The sequence below is a fragment of the Ambystoma mexicanum genome, chromosome 12 (genome assembly GCF_040938575.1).
Source record: "Ambystoma mexicanum isolate Mex_15411 chromosome 12, UKY_AmexF1_1, whole genome shotgun sequence".
Lineage (NCBI taxonomy): Eukaryota > Metazoa > Chordata > Amphibia > Caudata > Ambystomatidae > Ambystoma > Ambystoma mexicanum.
This window is the reverse complement of record NC_090936.1, coordinates 52,914,163-52,937,329: the sequence shown is the minus strand read 5'-3', so window position 1 is coordinate 52,937,329 and position 23,167 is coordinate 52,914,163. Positions and strand designations below refer to the sequence as shown.

Below are 23,167 nucleotides of genomic sequence, written 5' to 3'. Positions count from 1 at the left end.
CAGGTGGGACCTTCTAAGCACAATACTCGGTAAAAGGGAAATTAGTTTTGTACCTATAACCCTTTCTAGGCCAGCCTGCAAAAAATGTCAGCTGTGTTGCGGGCGCATGTCCAATGATACAGATATCATATTTTTGAAAGTGGCTTGTTGGAGCAGAAGTGTAGGGCTAAAGAATAGGTCTACACCGAGAGGGCATCAGGGGGTCTATAACCTTTGATTCTCTGCATGCTTTGGACTACACATGCCTTGATGTTTTAACTGAATGTCTTATCATGTTTCCTTTGCGTCCTCCTCCCCCTTCCATCCCCACTCCCATGTTGAGCTTTTTCTCTCACTATGCTGCTATCTGTTCAGTGGAAAGTGAAACTACATTGATTAAAAAGAGTGATGATTTTACTTGCAAATTCCGTAATGGTGCCCCCCGGGGAGCTAAGAAATGAGATATATTGATCTCTGGAAAGTCAACAGCAGCCCTTGTTCCAGGCCCAATAAAAATCTGCCCAAGAACAATTTGCTCCAATGCATCTTCCTGGAAGACCTGCTCTCTGAGTCAGCCGACACCAGGGACCTGATGACTGCACTGCTAAATTATTGGCTGACAGGGCGACCAAAGGTCGGGCTATTCAATGATCTAGGTAGGTGTTGGCAGTCACGGCTGAAAAGGTTGAAATTGATTAGCCTATCAGTTTAAAAATGAGGTATACCCAATTGAAAATACACATATCTCTGTATACCAAGGGCCACTGAAACGGAAGTAAATTTGGTACATATTGCAGTGTAATGAGATGTGGGGAGGGGCGCGCTGGGGAAGCTGCGTGGACTGCCAGCACTGATGCGACCAGACGCCATAGAGGGTTAATACGTTCTACTTTACTTGCGCACCACGCACACTCATGTTACCCCTGGTCACATGACCAGGTCCACGCAGCGCCTCGTCCCAACATGGTGAGGGTGCGCAATGCTACATCTCCCCCGAAAATAAACATCATCCTACCCCATCTCCTCAATCCGCCATCAGGGTCTTCGAACGATGCATGCAGGGTCTTCCTTATCCGGTTGAACTGGTGTTGTTTTCTTCCTGTCTTTCCCCAGTGCTGTTGTGCTCTTCTCATTCTGGTTCATCTTCGTCGGCCGAGTATCCTGACCCCTCGTCTTCTTCCTCACTCCATTACTGATTTACTCGAACCGCGCCGTCCCCGGCCTTTCTGAAGAATTAACTGTTCCTTGTTATGACCCATCTTTCTCTTTCTGCCGTGACCATGGATACCTTGATGTGTGAGACAGTCATGGATCGTGGGTCAAACGGTACTTGTTCCCCCACTGCTAGCTCTACTGTTTGTGTGCCCTTCTTCTGTCTGAATATTCTTTCATTTTGTCTTTTTGCTCGGTCATCTCTTTTCCTTGCTTCTGCCATCGTTTCACTCGTTTAATTCTTAAAATAATTTAATCCAAATGTTTTAGGATCTGAATTAGCTGAATGAATGTTTGAATGCCTGAAATTTAGGATTTTTTAAAATAAAAAATGAATTAATTAAAATGTCCAATGATGATGTTTACACTCAAATCTAAAATAAAATAAAAATTATGATTTGATTTACTACCTTCTGCCTTTTTTCTACCAGTTGCTCTTGCTATCCTGGCACCATCATTTGTTTCATTATATGGCTTTACCTCAAGGTGCCAGTGATTTTTGAGGTTCCCACCTTTTGGTTGATTTACATAATCTCTTAATGTCACCTTCTCTCCGGTATATGGGTGATTGCTAGTCTCACCTTTCTGCACAAATCCACAGTTGGTGCACTGTAAGCATGGAAATGTCCCCTTGCGTCCTGTTCTCCTCAACTGTTTAGGTGGTCTTGTCTTCACCAGCTGGTCTCTAAAATGTCTGCTTCTCTGATAGGCAAACGTGGGCAGTTCTTTGCAGGGATGTTCTACTCGTTGGTCACATGTCAATGTCCTCCAGTTTTTCTTTATTATGTTCTTAATTCTCCCACTCTGGGTTGAGTCCTTTGACACATAGACTAATGGAGGGTCCGATTTCTGTTTTTCTCTAGCCCCCAATAACTCCTCATGCCCCTTGCTCTCAAGCTGAATCACAGCTGTCTCGACTTCCTCTTTCTTGTACCCCCTGTTGATGAATTTGTTGCCCATTTCCACAAGTTCTGGTGCATAGTCCTCAGGATCGCTGACCATTCGTTTGACCCTTAGCATCTGGCTATATGGTAAGTTTTTTATGAGGCTTGGCTGGTGGAATTTTAGTCTGTGGAGGAGATTATTTCTATCCGTGTCTTTCCGATAGCTGTTGGTGTTATATCCAGTAACTGTTGTTGTTATGTTGACATCTAAGAAATGTATGGTCTCCTTTGAAAATTCGCGTGTGAATTGTAGTCTTTGATCGATTGTCTTGAGATACACAAAGAATTCTCGCAGTTCATCTTCTGAGCCTGTCCATACACCATAAATGTCATCAATATATCTGATCCACATCCCCATGTGTTGTTGCCATGTAGGGTGTGTGAGAACATGGTCCATCTCAAACTTGGGCATATATGTATTTGTATAAACTGGTGCCATTGTGGCCCCCATTGAGGTGCCTGCTACTTTCAGGAAGAATCAGTCTTTTATCGGAAGCATTGGCATTTTTCTTGCCTGGCGTCATGTAGTGTGAGGGGTTGTGACATAATTTTGTTTATCCCTTCTTCTTTGATAACTGGAACGGTGATGTGTGTCCTACTCCATCTGGATATCTGAAGGTCCAAGGCTGAGGATGTTCTTGCCAACACGAGTATTTCTGCTAGTGTGAGTGGCACCTGTAGCAGTTTCTTTTTTATTATCAACGATTCACAGCCTGCGATTACTTGAGATTTTATAGTCTCCTCTTTGTTATATGGCTGGAATTTGAACAGTTTCAGCCTTGCTCTCAGTCATGTAACACACCTGTCCAGGCTCTCCCCAGGGGGCTGTGTGGTGGTATGAAATACATATCTTTCATAATCAACATTTTGGTGTGTGCTGAAGTGTTCTTTCAATATTTTCTTTAGCTCATCATATTTGTACCCCACATCCTCTGGCAATTCAAAAATGATGTCTCGTACCTCTGGGCCAGCTGTGATAGTGAGCAGGCGAATGATGCGTTTGTCCTCTTGTAGTCCCACTGGATCAAGATAAGGGTCAAACTCTTTCATCCAGCTGGTCCATATTGGACCCAGGTTGGTGGTGTCTATTGTGTCAAGGCATGATTGAGGGTACTGGGAACACATCCCTCCCTTTCTGACCTTGGGCGTGTACTGGCGCAGCCTGGTCCTGTGCCTGTTCTGACATGATCCCTTGGTGCAGTACTTGATATGTTTGGGCTTGCACGTGTCGCATGATCTGTTAGGGCCACACCCTTTGTACTTGTGGTCAATTTTGGGAGGTTTGTGGGCCCCTTTGCACCATTCCTGTTACCATTGTGGTGTCCCTCTTCTCCTGTGCCTACCAGGCACTCTAGACCTGGTTGGGGTGTTTTGTTGCACTGTACACTCACCTGTGGGCCTGATAGGCCTTGCCAGTGAATTTTCCTCCTCCAGTCCTCCTCCGCTGCGCCCTCATGCTGGGAGTGGGGCCGCTGGTGCTCGTTAATAGGCAGCAGGCTCTCTGCGCCTCCCGAGCGGCGCAGATCCGTCCCTTGTCGCCAGTATAGTGTGAGATGTGGGGAGGGACGCACTGGCGATGCTGCGCAGACCGCCAGCACAGATGCGACCAGATGCCGTGGAGGGTTAATACGTTATAATTAATTTGTTCGCCGCGCACGCTCACATTTCCTCTGGTCACCTGACCAAGTCCATGCACCGCCGCGTCCCAACATGGTGACGGCGTGCAATGCTATACATATTGCGGCACTTATTGTAAGGAAGGCAGCGTTGGTGCAGTGGACCCCTTGAGGGACGATTGGATGTCCACTTGCTGGAGCTGTAGTATTTAAAGTGCTAATTGAGTAGCTTCTTTTTTCCACAGTAAAGTTTTCACATCTTTCCTGAACTGCAGCAGCATGATAGCAATGTCAATTTTTGGTGGGATTCTGTTCCACATAAATGTGCAAAACATGAGATGGTCTGATACCTATGTTCTTTCTTCCCAGCATTTTCTGGTTCCAATCTTGCACTAGTGAAGCTTCTCAGTTGCCGCCAGCCTGGCAAACGGCTAGTTTTCCAGCTGGGTAGATGGATGAATTTGACGCAGGATTTCTTGCTGATGATCCTGGCAGCATGCCCCTCCCTTGAGCATGCAGCAGACTTGCTGACATTTTCTGATGTTGCCAGTTTATTCTTGCTTTAGCATTTTGAAATGACTTAGTGGTGTGTGGACTGAGGTAGACGCAAATGAGACGAGCATGGTCCATTGTTTAGATGTAACATTTCTAAAGATTGAGTAGTGCTTCAGAAGTCAACTGGAGGTAGGAAAGCTCTTATTCTACAGCCCAAGCTGCATTGGATAATTTTTCTTTTTTTTTTAAATTTAAAATGATCGTTTTTTTTACAAAACTTTTCATTTATACACTCATTATCATACATATTCAAAATCAAGATTATAAAATTAATATACTAGGCATCAAGAAAGCAAAGGGTTACAAAGGAGTGATTTCTGACACAGATTTGTCCCAAAATCCATTATATAGCTTTACTGTTTGTCTGATTTGACTCCATCGTCACTACAGACCCGGAGTTTCTCATGGAAATAATATAACTCCAAAACTGGATAATGACTGTTGTTAGACTTCTATCATGTCCTGATAGTATGAGGTTCCATCTATCATGACAGTACAGCTCGGGACCAATCGTAGAAATCATTCCTCTGGACAGAGCTCTTTTGTCTGCTTGCCCAGGGCAGATCATCAACACATGAAGAAGAGTCTCAAGGGTTTGTTTTTCTTCGCAGAATCGACAGAAAGCTTCAGCATTCGGGATCTGCCTATTTTTTGCCATGAGTTGGCGTGTTGGTAGTTGGTTCAAACGTAGTATGATGAATTGATCTCTAATTGAACGATCCAGGAATTGTTTCAGATATGATGGCAGTTCATTAAGGGCACGGATGTCCAATTCACAGTTCATATTCATCTGGTACTGGGATTTCTCTGCTATAGTGCCAATCCAGTCACTTAGTTGTATTCTTATTTTTTGCACATTGCGGCCGGTTCAATAACATCTCCTGCGCTATGTTGTTTGCTAACATAACTGTATTTCTCCATATAGTCAACGCCGTATTCGCCACTGCGTTATTCACCTCTTGAAATATCTTGTAACTCGATTTTCTTTTTTTTTTGGGCGATCTGCTGCTCGAGCAAGAGGTTTGAAATGATGGCGGAGGCCAGAGATTTGGCACGTTGGTCTAGTTTTGGTTAAGGCCGATAGCTGTGATTAGATCAGGAGTTGGTCAGCTAGGGTGCTGAGGAACAGAAACTCAGTTTTAGTGGTTTTATTGTTGTTTAAATATGTGCCCGTCCCTCGAAGAGTGAATGGGCAAAGGATGGCATAATGGCCATGACTTAACTTTAGTGCCACTGTCCTTAAGGTATAGCGAAAATAATGCTTTATGACTGCCATTCAATCAAGCCTGCTTGTTTGTTTGATTTGACCCATTTAATGTTTGAGATTGTGAATCGATTTGGAGTCCTTCTTATCCGTATTGATCAGGAGGTGATGGCTACTTTTTGCACTTTAGGCTTTTCGAATCTGGGGACGCACTTTTTGCCCTTTTCTCACAGTGCACTTTACTTATTTATTATGTATTCTTGACATGTGTATGATGTTTACAGCCATTTATTGTCTGAGCTTAAACCAGCTGATGCGGCTAGAAATATTATTGAAATAAATTGCATTGTTCTTGTTTGAATTATACAATTATACCTTCATTCCACTCCTGTTTTGTGATTCTGGAGATACGAGCCCTTGGAATGAGGGTTTATGAGCACACCTACCCTGTGTGTGTTGCTTAACGTATAACTTTGTCATCTGTATTGGTGCAGCCCGATGCCGCGATCTTGCGAGCTCTCAGTGGCACCATGTACATGTTAAATGTCACCAGCAACAGCAGGGGCGTCCCACGTGCCTGGATGACACCTTCTGCCCATATGAGCAATTGTAATCAATTCTCCATTTCCTACTCTAGCATGTTTTGGGTGTGAAGCCTTTAAATCCCCTTTTACAGTAAATGGTTATAGACCCAATTTTTAGTGTAAACTATGACTTATCATACACTGATATTACATGTGTTTCAGTTAAGAAGAAAACTCTTCCCCAGAGTTCATGCTTCCGCCGTAAACTGTGGCCCTTCCCCTTGTTCACATCCACACCTGTTCTGAGAACCGTGCTCTATTGCGTAAAATGGTGACTTCGATACATTTGACTGTTATTGCACACAGTTTTAGCTTACTGCTTAATGGAGCTAGCACAAAGAGATCCCCGGAAGATGTGTTTTGGGCAGGAGGGGCCGGGAATGGCCCCAGGCATTAGTTTGGCCATGGGCGGGAAAGTCAAACACACACAAGCTGTGTGGCTCTCCTCACTTCCCATCTCCCTCCTAACTTCCCATCTCCCTCCTAACTGTAATCCAATTCCATCGTTTTGGGCTATTAAGAAAGTAAGTATGTGTAGAGAAGTTTACGCATTTTTATAATGTTCCTGGAATAAGGCAATATTTGTGTTTCCACTAGATCTGCTTTATTCGGGGCGCAAATCCGATGGGTAGGAATGGAAACATTCAGAACCAGACCTGCTATGTATTTCTAAAATGGCCGCCATAATCTTGTGACATAAAGATGGCGGTTCTACCAAATAAGTGTTCAGTTATAACAGCAATCTAAAACCTGAAAGAGCAGTCATCTCAGTGAATAATGAAATATCAAATGAGGTCACTTGGAGGTAGAAAACATCGAAGTATTTATTGAGAACCAGCCATTAATTAAAACACTTTTGTTCGACCTATACACAATAACCTTTCTAATGTTTCCAGGGCTGCCTGGAAATCCTGTGCAACCACGGCGGACTGGAGACAGAACGGAAAGACAACTGCAACCGGACCGTGCATGACGTGGCCACCGACGACTGCAAACAGCTCCTGGAGAACCTGAGTGAGCCTTGGATACAATTGCCGCTTTTTGGCGTCTTATGCTATGTTAGTCAGATGCTGTTGAGAACTGTATCCATTGTGGTAATTCCTGACCAACAGAGAATGTCTACATACAACTAGAACAATACCTTCATGTGGTGCACGGGATCACACATACAATAAAATATGAAGAGATATTTTTTAAGAAATTAATCAGATTCATTTGCCTGGTGGAATTCTTTACTGATGTATTCGTAACCTGTCTGGTTCCCGCTATCCAGGAAAAGGGAGGGCGACGGGAAGCTGTCACTTGGAAAGGTTAATTGATCTATTAACGGGGACCTGCCTGATGATTAAATCAATATAAATCTAATGAGCGGCTGTGTTTGGAAATATGGTGAATCACCGAACACATCTCAGTAAGTGGATTAATTAAATGGATCTCCTGTCTGGGGGCAGCCAGGCATGAAATGACTGCCTGTGATGCCGCTAGTCAGTTATTTTATTTATATACCATGGGCATTTCCAAAGCTATTGAATAAAACACTTTTTTTTTTACCTATACCCAATAACCTTTCTATCCGGGGCCGTGTTGCAGAAGCTTTGCACCCGGGCCTGTGCAAATTTGCATTGCATTTAAACCTAGGCAAATATTGCACTACAGCAAATATCAACTGTTTCAATGCATGTTTGCCCCAGGATAATGTTTTTCTGGTTCCATGTATTAATATCCCCGCAAACATATCCGCATACAAAAATATCGCCATATTTTTGCAGCGATATTAAGGCATGGAACCTGCGGGGGACATCCCCGCAACCCCTGCATTATTTTTAAAGGAGTGGGGGACAACCCCGCAACCCCTGCTCCTAAAAGCCCCAAAAATTATCCACCCAAAAATATTGCCTATGGCCATTCCAGACGACTGTATATACAGCGATATTTTTGGTGTGGATAATATGTAGTGATAGGTTTTGCTCTGGTGCAAACACTGGGCAAACTAATGACACTGGTGAAAAGTCCAGTAATAGGAGCCACAGTGCTTTGAATCCTCTGAAGCAGTAGGCACATGCCAGTTTACTCTTTCCCCCATGTCATTCTGAACCCTCTCTGATATAAGTGTGCAAAATAATTTTAGTGGGGGCCCAGGGTCCATCTCCTTCTCGTTTACAGTTGATTTTCCAGAGTAATGACACCTGATATTGGTACCCCATTTACTTTTCTTTGCTGCTGTAAAAAGTGTGTAATAAACACCAGCATTTTTGTTTGTTTGGTGCCAACAAGTATAAGTATCACCCCATAACTAGTGGTGGTCCATTCAGGGAAGTTTCACTGGATGGTAAAATGTTATCTCCGAGTGGCTTGTGCTGTTCTATAGTCTCATTTATGCCATTGATCAGTTCATTAGGCTCCTGGCATCACTGGTGCACTGTGTCTAGTGATTCCTGTTCTGATGGGTTTTCCTTGAAACTAGCAGGCCTCTGGTTTGTTTGGATATTCTCTTCACAGATGTCCATGCCTCCATCGAAGCCTCTGGGGTTCTGGATTATCCAAAGAGGTGAAGGCTTCTTTTGTTGCTAGTGGTAACTAGGTGATGGGCAAGTAGCAGCTCCATATCTGAATGCATTGGTCCTGCCTAATCTTTCCAGTGGGTTTCCGTTTCTGTCTTCCTCCATTCACACATGGCAGTCTCACTAATGTCAAGGGCCTTTTCTGGCATCATACACTTTATTTAAACATTTCAAGCTGTTCACCTTTTGATTGACTGACTTGTTGTCAGGTGTATATAACACTTTCTCACTGCTTGTATTCGAGTGGCGGCTGGCAGCACAACCCCACTTTTCCGCACTGATGTGGTGTTTGGGGCCTTCTATTTGTGGTTCCGTTTAACCTTTCAATGGCGTTGGGTCCTTTTGCACGGAAGTGTCATGCTCGTGATTTGGCTAGTGAAGTCTCTATGACTGGCTTTAGTGCTCTGAGGCTTCTTTAAGCACAATGAGCATGTTGACCATGTACGCCTCCATACTTGGGGTCGGGGTGGGGTGTGTCAGACAAACCTATCATGCTAGAACCGCCCACCAACAAGGTGTCTGAGGCCAGTTTCCATCAAGTACTGAACTGCTCATTCTTGTGTTTGTGAGAATTTGGGTTTTAGATTGTATTTAAAGAGACAGTGTGCAACTGGAAGTATCAGTCAATCCCTTATGCTCCATGAATTGCAATTGATCACAGTGTAGGCCTTGTATCCAAATGCTTTCTTCAATCTATAGTGTTCTTCTTTTTTCTTTCCGTCTACCTCAAAGGAGATATTGGGCCTCACGGTACCGGTAAGCTTGCTGCTACCGTTGTTACCGGACCGGCAAACTACAAGGTCTGCTTGCGGGTGCCTTTCATGAATGGTGACGGTGGATCCGGCCTCCCTATTCCCAATGAGCCCTATGGGGCTCGAATGGGAATGGGGAGCATTTTTTCCCGGCTCCCAGGAATGGGCAATTACTGGGTCTGCCGGGACTGTAATGCCCCGGTAATTGCCCATTCCCGGGCGCCAGAAAATAAATGACTCCAGCGGCACCAGCACAGCTACCACCGGAGTCATAATGAGGCCCAATTTTTTCATACTCCATGCAAGGCTCTTGTTTTTCTGGACCTAACTTTCATTTTAATTGCGCTGAGATTCCCATAAGCTTCTAGATCATGTCCCTCATATATTGCACTAGTAAGTACTTTACTGGGAGTGCAGGGTACTACAAAAATAAATATTGCTTATACACGGATTACTTTCCCATGGAATCCATTTTCTGAGCTGGTTGGCATCCTTAAAGAAGAAATGGATGCATACATGTTTAACCAGAATTCTTCTGTAGATGTTCTGATATTTCCCACGTCCATGCTCTCTAGTCTCAGAATCTCCTCTGGTTTTCCACACCCACTTAGGCTACTTAGTTATTTAACTCCCATGATAAGTATCTGTAATTATAAGAGCCATCCAAACCAGGCCCAGTTGCAGCTGTACCCACTCCACAAGGAACCTGCAATTTCCACACTAGCTTCTGCTTGGGCTCCCCACATCTCCGCATGGAGGGTGCTGTGATGAATCTTGGGAATGTGTCCCTTTTTTCCCCAAAGGGAGCCCCCCTTGTGAGGTTAGAGAGGTGAGCATGCTCTGCAAAACACCCTCCCTAGGGGTAGAGGCGAGTGGATCCTGCCAAGGAGGGACACCCCCTTTGGGAACAAGGGCTCCCGTTCCTATGAGAAACTCCCTACAAAACATCCCAACAATACCTCTTTGAATATCTCCAATGAAGACTTCTATGAAGAAAAAGCCAGTGTGTGTTATTGTCAAATGGAAACTGTAAATGTTTATTTTAATGAAACGTCCCATTTAACTGGGACGAGGAGAATGATGAATGGAGGAGGAGAGAAGCCGTCTGATAGAGAGAGACTCGGGACATATGCCAGGGAAGTCCATCAACTACATCACATGTGAAAGGGGAAGAGATTGGAGAAAAGAGAAAACCTGTGAGTTACAAATCAGGAGGGAAGCTGGTATCGAGACACACAACATCCTGTGACCAGAAGAGAACAAGAAACAGAAATAGATGCACAGCCTTTACCAAGAGGCGAATGAGAAAAGCAAAGCTGGACACTGGGCATACTAACAATCCGAGAGAAAGAGAGAAGGAAAGTGGTGGTGTGACCACAGAAAGATTGTGGTGGGCCGGGTGTCACCGAAACAACACTGAGACCACTCCACGACTAAAGACGTGGAACCTAAAGGTAACGGAAATACTGAACGACCATCCTAGACGACTGCACGAAGGAAGAAGCATTGAAGCAGCAAAGGAGGCCAGTCAGGCGGAAGCGAGAACTGACCCTGAGCAAGTGCAAGCCCCGGTGACGTTATCCCTAAGAGCAACAGCTAATAGGGAAAAGATGGGAGACCCGGAAAATGGACGGAAAATCGTTATGGGATCAATCATACTCGTCCTAGTCAAGGTAAAAAGACTTTAGTATTGAAAGCCAGAGGAGTGAATGAGAATCGTTATGGGACCCATCAAACCTGTCCCAGTCAAAGTAAAGGGATTGTACTATTGAAACCTCAACAAGTAAATGAGGCTCATCGTGGGAAGGCTCATATGCCCATCAGTCAAGACCAAGAAAGTATAATCAAAGAAGTGAGTAAAGATTTAAGTGAAAAGCACATGGATAAGGCTGGTTCAGAATGTATGTCCAAAGACAGATATCACAAAGCAATCAAATATTGTGAACTGTATAAAAGGAAGAGAATACAAAAAGAAGAGAGTTTATAAAGTTTGGATAACTTTACCATGGGAAGAGAGGAGAACAACTCTCTGTAGAGATAGCCAAGAAGAGAGTAATAAAGTAACCGAGAACACTATCCTAAGAGGAAAGAAACAAAAGCACAATCAAATATTAAACAAATTGTGTGAGCTGATCAAAACAGTCGCCAGAGACTATCTTAGGATCAGCTATTGAATAGAAGTTGGTGAAAGCCAAAGTCCAGAGAAGGGAGTCATTCTCCTGTCTTTATCATAGTGGTAGGGTCAGTTAAGGTTAGTTTTGGATGGTGCACAGATCCGACATTTACTGACTGACAAGCACTGTAGCTTGTTTTGTGAGTTAGGGATGCCTTATAGAATAGGGAGAGCTGGACATTTTCCTTTTTTAATAAAAACTACAGTGAAATGGCTCATTAGACTCTGCATCCTTTTTCTGACCCGCCACAGCGCAGAGACACAAGATCCTCAGCCCATGCACTATGGAGCTTATACCCACCTTCCCCAGGCCTCACCCCTACTCCACTTCAGAAAACTTCTAAAAACCTGATTTATAAACTGAGAAAGTCTTCCCTCTGTGCAGGCATCCTCGCTTAATGCCAATCGCCCAAAGCCTCCATGCATCCTGCTACGCCAGGGGTCTGCAATCTGTGCCCTTTCCAGATGTTTTGGACGGCAACTCCCATGATCCCTCACCAATGACTGCTGGCTAGGGCTGATGGGAGTTGTAGTCTGAAACATCTGGAGAGCCAAAGGCTGCAGACCGCTGAGCTAAGCACAAAAGTTCTCTGTCAAAGCCCTTGTTTATATTGGAGTACCTTGCAGCAAATTCATTTTGATAGGCATAACTAAACAAGAAAAACAATGTAATCTAAAATATCTTAATCAATATTGGGAAAATGACCTCGTTTTTCTGTTCAGCTTGAGGTAGGTGCCTAGCATAATATCCAATCCATATCAATAATTGAACGATTGACCGCCATAACCAGGGTCAGCTGGTCCACTCTTTTTAATCTGGTGAGTGGTGTATCTGAAATGATCAATGGTGAAATTGTACCTTCAGAAAGCCCCCTGGCGGATGGTTAAACTTGTGGTCCAAGATCCATGCTGAATGGTTTTGTCTAGGTTTATCCCTGACTTTGTGTTTTTGCTAGATACAAGCAGGGCATGTAAGGACCCTGTGAAAACCCGGCCTTGGCAATGGCCCTCTAGTTCACAATTGTTACACACTGTGTTGCGCTATTATTTACAAATTAACAGGCCGATTCATGGAATCAACGTGCGCCGAAAAAACGGCGACGCGTGCGAAAACGTGCGATTCGCAGTGAAATAGCGAAAATCGCAGTGCAGGTGCGATTATCGCAGTGCAAGTGCGATTATCGCACAGAAAACATCGCACATCAATTCATGGAAGTCCTTGCACGCGCGAAATGTGGGATGTGCGCTGAAAAAGTGCGCGGCGCATGCTGGCGCACGCTGGCGCACAGGTCATCGAACGCCGTGCGATAAGGCCACAGCGAATTTGCACATAGCGCGGCGCACATAACAAAAGTAGGCGTAACACGGGGTGTCACACGCAGAATGGGGAACAACTCGTGAAAATGTGGGCGTCACGGGGGAAGTACAGGAGGCAAGTGCGCAGAACGCCCACACGCTCGCCTACAACACGTATTCATGGAATCGAATAGGGAAAAACAGCACACGGCCAAAGAAGCGCACAGGCCCATACATGTCCGCCACACGAAAGCAGGCGGTAGGAACCCTGCGCAGGAAATAAATGTGCGCCAAAGTCCTATACGCGCGAGAAGGCCCACACGCGATCGGGCCTGGGGGAGCGTGTGCGTGTATTTCAGAGGTGAGCGCGAAGTTCCACACGAGATTGGGCTGGGCGCGTGTATTTCAGGGGTGCGTGAGAAGTTTCTCACACGCGATTGGCCTGGGCGCTTGTATTTCAGGGGCTTGCGGCTGTTTTCACACGCGATCGGGCCTGTGGGAGCGGGGTACGTGTATTCCAGGGGCTCGCGGGTGTTTCTACACGCGATCGGGCCTGGGGGAGAGTGTGCATGTATTTCAGAGGTGCGCAAGAAGTTCCACATGCGATTGGGCTGCGTGCGGGCATTTCAGGGGTGCGCGTGAAGTTTCACACACGATTGGGCTGCGTGCGGGTATTTCAGGGGTGCGTGCAAAGTTTTACATGCGATCTGGCCTGGGGGAGCGTGTGCGTGTATTTCAGGGGTGCGCGTGAAGTTCCACACGCGATTGGCCTGGGCGCGTGTATTTCAGGGGTGCGTGAGAAGTTTCTCACACGCGATTGGCCTGGGCGCGTGTATTTCAGGGGCTTGCGGCTGTTTTCACACGCGATCGGGCCTGGGGGAGCGGGGTACGTGTATTCCAGGGGCTCGCGGGTGTTTCTACACGCGATCAGGCCTGGGGGAGTGGGGTACGTGTATTTCAGGGGCTCGCGGGTGTTTTCACATGCGATCGGGCCTGGGGGAGCGTGTGCGTGTATTACAGAGGTGCGCGAGAAGTTCCACAGGTGATTGGGCTGCGTGCGGGCATCTCAGGGGTGCGCGTGAAGTTTCACACGCGATTGGGCTGCGTGCAGGTATTTCAGAGGTGCGCGCAAAGATTTACACACGATCTGGCCTGGGGGAGCGTGTGCGTGTATTTCAGGGGTGCGCGTGAAGTTCCACACGCGATTGGCCTGGGCGCGTGTATTTCAGGGGTGCGCGAGAAGTTTCTCACACGCGATCGGGCCTGGGGGAGTGGGGTACGTGTATTCCAGGGGCTCGCGGGTGTTTTTACACGCGATCGGGCCTGGGGGAGCGGGGTACGTGTATTTCAGGGGCTCGCGGGTATTTTCCCACGCGATCGGGCCTGGGTGAGCGGGGTATGTGTGTTTCAGGGGCTCACGGGTGTTTTCACACGCGACGGGCCTGGGGGGGTGGGGTACGTGTATTCCAGGGGCTCGCGGGTGGTTTTACACGCGATCGGGCCTGGGGGAGCGGGGTACGTGTATTTCAGGGGCTCGCGGGTGTTTTCACACGCGATCGGGCCTGGGGGAGCGGGGTACGTGTATTTCAGGGGCTCGCGGGTGTTTTCACACACGATCGGGCCTGAGGGAGCGTGCTACGTGTATTCCAGGGGTACGCGTGAAGTCTTTCACGCGATCGGGCCTGGGGGGGAGCGGGGTACCACTCACTGTCTGCCTTCCGTGTAGAAGAACGCGTAGCCAACACCCGCTGTGAAGTAATAGCATGTGAACCCCAACGGATGGAAAACACACGCACCGCACGAAAAGCACGTACAGAGCAGTGTAAAGGCTCGCGGGATCTCCAAGCCCTGCCAGGGCAACGCCCGTGCGCGAAACATCACAGACGCGCTTACGCTGTAAGGGCCTTTGGTCCAATGAAATCGTGCACACGTGCTGACGCGCTTATGCGCTAATGCCCTTTCCTCGAATTTCACGCTGACGTGCAGGATTTTCACGTGCCAAATCACTCCGTATCAAGCTGGCCACCCGAAAACACACGGAAGACCACGCTCCTGCCCAGAAGGCCGAATTACTGCCCACCAGTGCCCCGAGCAGCCTCCCACGTGCCATCTGCTGCTGCCTGCTGCCACCGTGCCCTGCCATTTGGTGCCTGCACATCAGCCATCTGCAGGGGTCCAGTTGCTGTGTCCACCCCTGCTGGAACAGAAGACTCCCGACTCGGATAACATCGCTCCACAGCCCAGCCCCAGGACCCAGTTGCCCACCCACTCCTGCCCCTGGGGTTGCCATGTCGGGCACATCAACATCTGGCACCAGTGGCAACCCCCGGCCAGAGGGGCAGAGGGGCACCAGCTTCACTGCCACCGAAGTTGGTGTCCTGGTGGAGCAAGTCCTGGGGCAGTATGATGCCCTCTTCGGATCGTCCCGCGCCAACAAGGAAGGACGGGAGAGGATCTGGGCCGACTGTGTGGTTGCCATCAACGCGGAGGGGGTGGCAACCCGCACCATCCAGAAGGTCAAGAAGCGCTGGGAGGACTTGAGGTCCAGGACCCTCATAAAGTCCCGGCGCCTCGTGGAGGGGGGCCGGGGCCGCATGAGTTCCATCCAGATGAGGGTCCTGGAACGCGTACACCCAGCGCTCCACGCCCAGGTCCTTGAGAGGGAGACCCGTCTGGAGTTGAGCGGTAAGTGGCCAAGCGTTGCTGTGTGAGACAGGGCATGTTGCAGTGTGCTGGTTGTCTGATACTTGCCTGTATGTGTGCCATGGGCCATGTACGCATGTATGTGTGCAGGGACATCATGGTAATGCATGTGCGACCAGTAATGTGTGAACCGCACGGTTGTTGCATGTGTTTAAATGCGATATGGGGAGCCCTATGCAGATTGTACACATGAGAGCATGGCAGTCTCTGTTCCTGGACATGGGTGGGGGTGAGGGATGGGTGCTGATGCCAGGTACATATATGGTATCCATGTCTGTGTGTCTGACCTGCGTGTCTGTGACTTGTGAATGCCATGGATGTAGGACACATGTCTGTGACAATTTACAGATTCACTGATGCAGCCTAGTCATCCTTGTATCCACTGTGATTGGGATGTACGGGGCCAGATGGATGTGACTGAGGTGAAGTGTGTGCATGTGATAGGCATGACCCATAAGAATTCCATTACATTGTATGTTTCGAGAGTCCATTGGACATGTATGGAAATGTCCATGGCATGCACCATGACTGTCACTGTGTGTGTTTTGCCTGGACTGTCACATGTGTTGTGGAGGGACATGATGGAAGTGTACTTTGACAGTGGCACTCATCTGCTATTGCTTCCTGTCTAGGGGCCATTGTACAGTACCCTGATGCTTGTATTCTATGTCTCCCTCTACGCAGCGGCTAGTGAAGAAGAGGGCGGAGACAGCGCTGTAGAGCAAGGAGGCGGGGATGCCCCCACGGCTGCAGCGGAAGGGGTGGGTGAGCCCCCACAGGGGCCTGCTACGGCGGAAGACGGTGAGGAGCCATCCAGGTTGGTGGTTTCCACAGAGGAGGAGGAGGCCGCCACTGAGGCGCACATGGGGCTAGGTGGGGGCATCCCTGCTGGTGCAAGCGGTGCAGTCCAGGGGCAGGGGCAGGAGGCAGCACAGGTCACTGTGGAGGGGCCTGTGCATGTCGCTGTCCCTGACCCTGTGGGTGCACCACCATGCACCAGCAGGGATGCCCCGTCCCAGGCCCGTCCGCAGGTCCATGTCATCTGACTCCCCTCCACCTGCGGACGAGGGGACCCCTGGCCGTATGGAGAAGGTCCTGATTGGGGTCGCGATGCGCACGGCTGTGATTCGTGATGCCGTGCGTGCTTCCCAGGAGGAGCACGCACGTCATCACGAAGAGCACCGTGCCGACGTGGCCCAATTGGGATCATCCATGTTCGGGGGTTTCCTGCATGTGTCGGCCAATCTGGCGGCCCTCTCCTCCTCTGTGGAGACTATACGCCAGTCGTTCGCCTTGCCGTCTTCCGGCCCAGATGCCACCAGGGCCCCCTGTGGACCTGCCCTGACCAATGCAGCCAGCTCGGTGGGGATCCCATCCCTGCCACAGTCGGGAGTCAGAGGTCCAGCAGGGGTGGACACCACAGCAACTGTACCCCAGCAGATGGAGGATGTGCCCGCATCATCAGGCAGGGCACGTGCACAACGGCGTTGGTGGATTCCATCAGCCTGGATGCCGTCGTGCTGGCAGAGGCAGTGGCGTCGGAGGCAGCAGCGGAGTCAACGTGGGAGGCATCATGGCTCGGGGCCATCAACATCGGAGGGGCCGGCATCGGCCGGAGGGCAGGAGGACCCAGGACGGGAAGTGTCTTCCGTGTGGCAGCGGTTGGGCCAGCATATAGGTGCGGAGCGGCGGGCGGAAGAGGCGCGGCTCACAATGGTCAGGGCGGAGAACTCCATGCGGAGGGCCCTGAGGCGGGCCGAGTGCCTCGAGGCAATCCGCAGGGGGTTGGAGGAGGAGACGGCGTCGTCCCTGCGGACCCTCGGGGCCATGGAACAGGACCGCCTCCGGGACATCGAACAGGAGTTCGATGATGCCCTGGCCCGGAACACCACGGAGTGAGCCGCTGGACTTGCCCGCCGCCTTTGTATATAGTTATATAGTTAATGTTAGGTTTCCTTTAAATTTTTTTTTTTATTTGGTTGCGATTGGACAATGCGCCACATTTTTGTATATAGTTCAGTTTTTAGTTAGTTGTCATAGTTAGGTTTCATTTGGTTGGGCTCATGGACCCGGGATTATCTTGTAAATAGTTCTTCAATGGATTCTTTTATTTTTTGGATTTTTTTCATCGCCATGGAGCAATGGTTTTTGTTTATCATTTACACTTGGATTACTTTTCTGACTGTGACTGGACACCATTCATTTAGATTGTGCTGTGTGTTTTTGATTTTTTTCATGGACATTCATCTTCTTTTGGTTGTTTTGCTTTGTGGTTTTTCTCATTTCATTTCCATTCAAGTTGATTTTCAATACATTTTTATTTTCATCCTTCAATGTGTCGTATCATCTCATTGCTTTCATGCATGTCATGTTGGGTGTTTTAACATTCACTTGCAGCCATTGTGTGTGACAGACATGTGTTCATTTGCATTATTTACATTGGGTGTGTAACATGTAATTGGCTTTGATATGTGGGTGGATGTGATAGTTGGTTGGGCCTTTTGGCAGGGGAGGATGGCCATTACGGACATGATCGGGGATTGTTGGGACCCAGGTGCAGGGGGGCATGGATGGGACATGGGCGAGGGCCTGGTGGAGGGTGCCCCTGCACTGCTGGGGGGTGGGGGGTGGGGAACATGAGTTGGACATGGGGGGGCGAGCTGGCAGGTGCCCCACGGTGCTGGGGGGTGGGGGGGTGGAAGACATGTGTTGGACATGGGTGGGGGCCTGCTGGCAGGTGTCCCACAGTGCTGGGGGCTGTGGGGGGGTGGGAGACATGAGTTGGACATGGGTGGGGGCCTGCTGGCAGGTGCCCCACAGTGCTGGGGGGTGAGGGGGGAGACATGAGTTGGACATGGGTCGGGGCCTGCTGGCAGGTGCCCCACAGTGCTGGGGGGTGGGAGGGTGGGAGACATGAGTTGGACATGGGTGGGGGCCTGCTGGCAGGTGCCCCACAGTGCTGGGGGGTGGGGGGTGGGAGGCATGAGTTGGACATCGGTGGGGGCCTGCTGGCAGGTGCCCCACAGTGCTGGGGGGTGGGGTGGTGGGAGACATGGGTGGGGGCCTGCTGGCAGGTGCCCCACAGTGCTGGGGGGTGGGGGTGGTGGGGAACATGAGTTGGACATGGGTGGGGGCCTGCTGGCAGGTGCCCCACAGTGCTGGGGGTGGGGGGTGGGGAACATGAGTTGGACATGGGTGGGGGCCTGCTGGCAGGTGCCCCGCAGTGCTGGAGGGTGGGGGGGGGAGACATGGGTGGGGGCCTGGTGGAGGGTGCCCCTGGTGGCTGGGGGTGCAGGGGGACATGCGTTGGTGGGCAGTAGTGCAGGTTGACATGTGGGTTGGCTGGGGGGCATGGCCACGGTGGATGGGGTGCCTGCAGGACATGTGCAGGGTAGGCCCCTGTGGTGTGAGCCACCTGCAGGGGCCATGGAGGGTGTAGAGGGAACACCTGGGAGGACCCACACGTGCAATTCACGTGTGGTGCTCCCTGCGCACCCCTGTAATACACGTACCCTGATGAAATCGCGTGTGGTGCTCCATGCGCACCCCTGTAATACACGTACCCTGATGGAATCGCGTGTGAAACTTCCTGCGCACCCCTGAAATACCCGCACACAGTCCAATCTCGTGTGAAACTTCCCGCGCACCCCTGAAATACCCGCACGCAGCCCAATCGCATGTGAAACTTCCCACGCACTCCTGAAATACCCGCACGCAGCCCAATCGTGTGTGAAACTTCCCGCGCACCCCTGTAATACACGCGCCCAGGGCAATCGCGTGTTAAACTTCCCGCGCACCCCTGTAATACACGCGCCCAGGGCAATTGCGTGTGAAACTTCCCGCGCACCCCTGAAATACACGCGCCCAGGGAAATCGCGTGTGGGAGTTCCCGCGCACCCCTGAAATACACGCGCCCAGGCCAATCGCGTGTGAACTTCCCGCGCACCCCTGAAATACACGCGCCCAGGGCAATCACGTGTGGAACTTCCCGCGCACCCCTGAAATACACACACCCAGGCCATTCGCGTGTAGAACTTCTCGCGCACCCCTGAAATACACACACACGCTCCCCCTGGCCCGATAGCGTGTGAATCTTCTCGCGCACGTGTGTTCCCGACACCCGTAATACGCGTTCCCCGCTTTTGCCAGTCCGGTAAACTGGAACAGTGTTGGCGCAGCCCTTTGCGATGGTTTTGCGATCTTGATGGCTTTTCCTTGCGCGAGGGCGTTCTTGGGGGCGTAACTGGCGCTGCTGCAGGGTCGCTGCGCCACTCTGCGCCACGTCTGCTTTTGGAGGCGAGAATCCATGAATACGCTGTGCGCGGGAATTGATTTTATCGCACGCGGCTGGCGCAGACATTCGCACGGGTCACTTTTGAGAGGAATTACATGAATCGGCCTGCAAGTATGTACATTACTGGTTCTGACATATAGTATATTTAGGTGGGATTTCAAGTTTCATTTTTCAAAGTAATGTGGAGAGGAAACATTATGCCCGTTTTGAACGCAATTGTGACTTGCGCATTTGTGACATTTTGTATGAGATTAACTAGCAGACCCTTGATAATTACCATGATTCATTTTGCCAATGGTGCAGCCTTCACCCAAGCTTATCAATTGGAGGACCAAGTAGGCAAAAGTAGTCTTGCTCATCCGAGCATTGTTGAGTTTGGTTATATTATTGGGAAGGTTCCACTATGAACCTCTGTTGAACTCCACCTCCTTTTGATCCAGGCATGACAAATTTAAGTTGATTTTTTTGCTGTTTACATTTCGAGTAACTACTCTGTTGTGGATTAACTTGGTGATGCCAAGAACGTGCCAGAAAAGTATGAGCATGGTGGCTCCTATTAGTCGTTCAAACCCCTTTGGGAAGCTAGTCAGTGTTTTGGATTTTGGGATGGATGTTTTGCGGTTTTTTGGGTAGTTGCTTTGCTAAAGCAACATTTATTTTCTCTACATCATAAATTCTATGGTCCACAAAACACAACTGATTTGCACCAATGCTATTCTTTCCCTTTCACAAAATAAGGTTTGGTTATCCACGGTAGGGGCAATATAGGTCCACTCTCAGACAAGTGCAGTCATTCTGAAACCACTACAGTAGTGATTTGCGCAGTATAAAAAACCATCAACATAACATAACATATATCTCCACCATCAAAACAGAGGTCCGAAATGTCACTGCAGAAAGTGAGGGGAAAACCCATAGCTACCTCTGCATTGGTCTGTCTAGTATCTTACATCTCAAATAAGGTACAGCACTTGCCCCCAAGGTCTCACAAATTACTATTGAAAAGGAAGAAATCACAATCATGCTCCCAAGAAGAGGTGCAACTGACCATTTACAGAACATACGCCCCAAATAATATAATCATTGATGTTTAAAGAGAAGAAGGTAAGAGGGGGATGCTAAGATTCCAAATAGAAAGAGTGTGGATGAAAAAGTACGATAGGCCTATAGGGGAAGGAGGATGGAGAAATAGCAAGATAGCAAGAGGAGGGGAAAAGGGCATAGAGCGAGAGAAGAAACAAAAAGAAATTAGGATGGATAGTTGAAAAAAGAAATAGTAAAACCGGAAAGAAGGAACATCTAGTAAAAAAGAAAAGCTGCAAGGGAAAGATGGCCAACTATAAAAATAGAAGGGATGATGGAAAGATGGAACAATACTGAGAACAATGGAAATGAAAATAGTTGAAAAGAAAGGAGAAAAAATTGAAAGAAAAAAATAATGGTAACATTGAAGAACAGCAAGATGGAAAAATGTAAAGAACGATGGAAAAGAAAATTGTTTTGTATGGAATAATACAGTGTACATAATAATAACATAAAAAAGAAGGCACAACTTATTTAAAGGAAAAAGATGGAACTAAGGAAAGAAAAATGGAAAAAATAAAGATAGAAAGTAAGAAATAAATATGGAAAGCAGATATGAGAAAACATGTAAAGCTGCAAATTATAAAGCAAGACTTTACAAGAAAATGTGTACAGGGCAAGAAAATAAATGGAAAGATGGAAGGAAACGATGATAGATGCAAGGACAGAAATATTCATTAAAAGAGAAAGCTAGAAGGAATGATGATAGATGGAATGAATTAAATAAAAAGAAACATTTATAAAGATTGAAAGAAAGACCAAAATGAATGAATAAAAATAAGATAGCTTGGTGAAAGAAGTAGAAAGGGGATGGAGGCATAGATGAAAAAGATAAATTGGTAGATGGATAGGAAGATTGATGGCATGAAGGATGGAGGGAAATATATGAAGATGGCATAATGAGTAGATGGAAAGACAAAGAGAAAGAAACTTGGCAAGGAGGAAAGATGTAAAAAAACAATGGAAACTAAGAAAGTTGTATCGAAAGAAAGAGAAGGAAGAAGATGGCTTGGTGAAATGAGAAAGAATTGACGAGATTGAAAAACAGATTTAAACAAGGAAAAATAAATGATGGCAGGAAGGTAAGAAATAAATGGATAGATGGAAAGGAAACAAGAACGGTGTATAGAGGGAAAGAGAGGTAAAGAAAGAGTGCACCAAAGGGATCAATAGAGGGTCTTCGAAGAGGGATGGATTCGTAAATATTAAGGAGGAACTTGAACACAAGATAAGAAAGAAAGAAAAGGAAAGATTGAAAAAGAAAGACTAATGGAAAGGGGGTCAAAATATCCATGCAAAATCGCACCCTTCAACTACTACGTAGTCCTCTTGATTTACACTGTAGCTCAAGACTACGAATTGAGTGTTATTACCACAGTCCTCATTCAAGTCCATTATTGATGGTTTGTAGCACAAGCAGTGCCCTCATCCCTGGATGTGATGGTTGTTTTGAACACAAAATCAAGCGTGAACAGATTAAATGTAAATTAGTTCCTCATAGTATCCATTTGGAGGGCTCATGTCTGGCAGTAAGTAAGATATTTGTACATGTCTGTTGCTGTTCTCCAAGGTACTGCTGGTGATTACTTGAAAAAATATGAGATTCTTAAGAGCACCCCTTTAAAAGTCTCAGGACATTGCCAATATATATACAGTACACTTGGTATGAACAACAGCCTTTACGCCGCTAGGGGTCTTGACAATACTGCTTTTCCCAATGGCGTCCTTCCAGAATCTGTAGAAAACATGTGGGGGTTGTGCAGCCCTGTTATCTAACACTAACAAGCTGCTAATCAAATGCATAGATGAACTAACATTCTAAATAAAAGCATAATTTCTTCCTCATGGCATTTGCATATAAAACAAGCATTGGCAAAGCTAACTGTTTGGGCTTTTGTGGAGGTATGGGATAGACATTTGATAGGCACTGAAAAAACGGTACTAACTAGCAATAAGATGGCAACTGCTGGAAAAAGGACTTTTTACCTTGACATTTGATGTCAGTCGCTGGCAAATGCCTATACAGTAACACAAGCCAAAACTGTTGGCTTTGTCATGCTTGTTTTTGACAGGACTTCAGTGCATGGAAAAGAGATAAATCAAGTGGCTGAAGGCACACTTGGTTTAGACTGTTTTATTACACCAGTAGCCCTTTACATCTGCAATGAAGCCATTAACTCTCAGCGGACTGCTTAGAGAAAATGCTGGCAG

The 23,167-nt window shown here is 47.8% G+C and overlaps 1 protein-coding gene across 1 annotated transcript in view; it reads left to right on the top strand.

The window, feature by feature from the left end:
* CTTNBP2 (cortactin binding protein 2) overlaps positions 1–23,167 on the top strand; it is a 592,842-nt gene that overhangs the window by 392,808 nt on the left and 176,867 nt on the right. Inside the window, exon 9 of the mRNA XM_069627945.1 lies at positions 6,991–7,108. Within this exon, the coding sequence (XP_069484046.1) occupies positions 6,991–7,108 (118 nt within the window). The remainder of the gene's footprint in view (positions 1–6,990; positions 7,109–23,167) is intronic.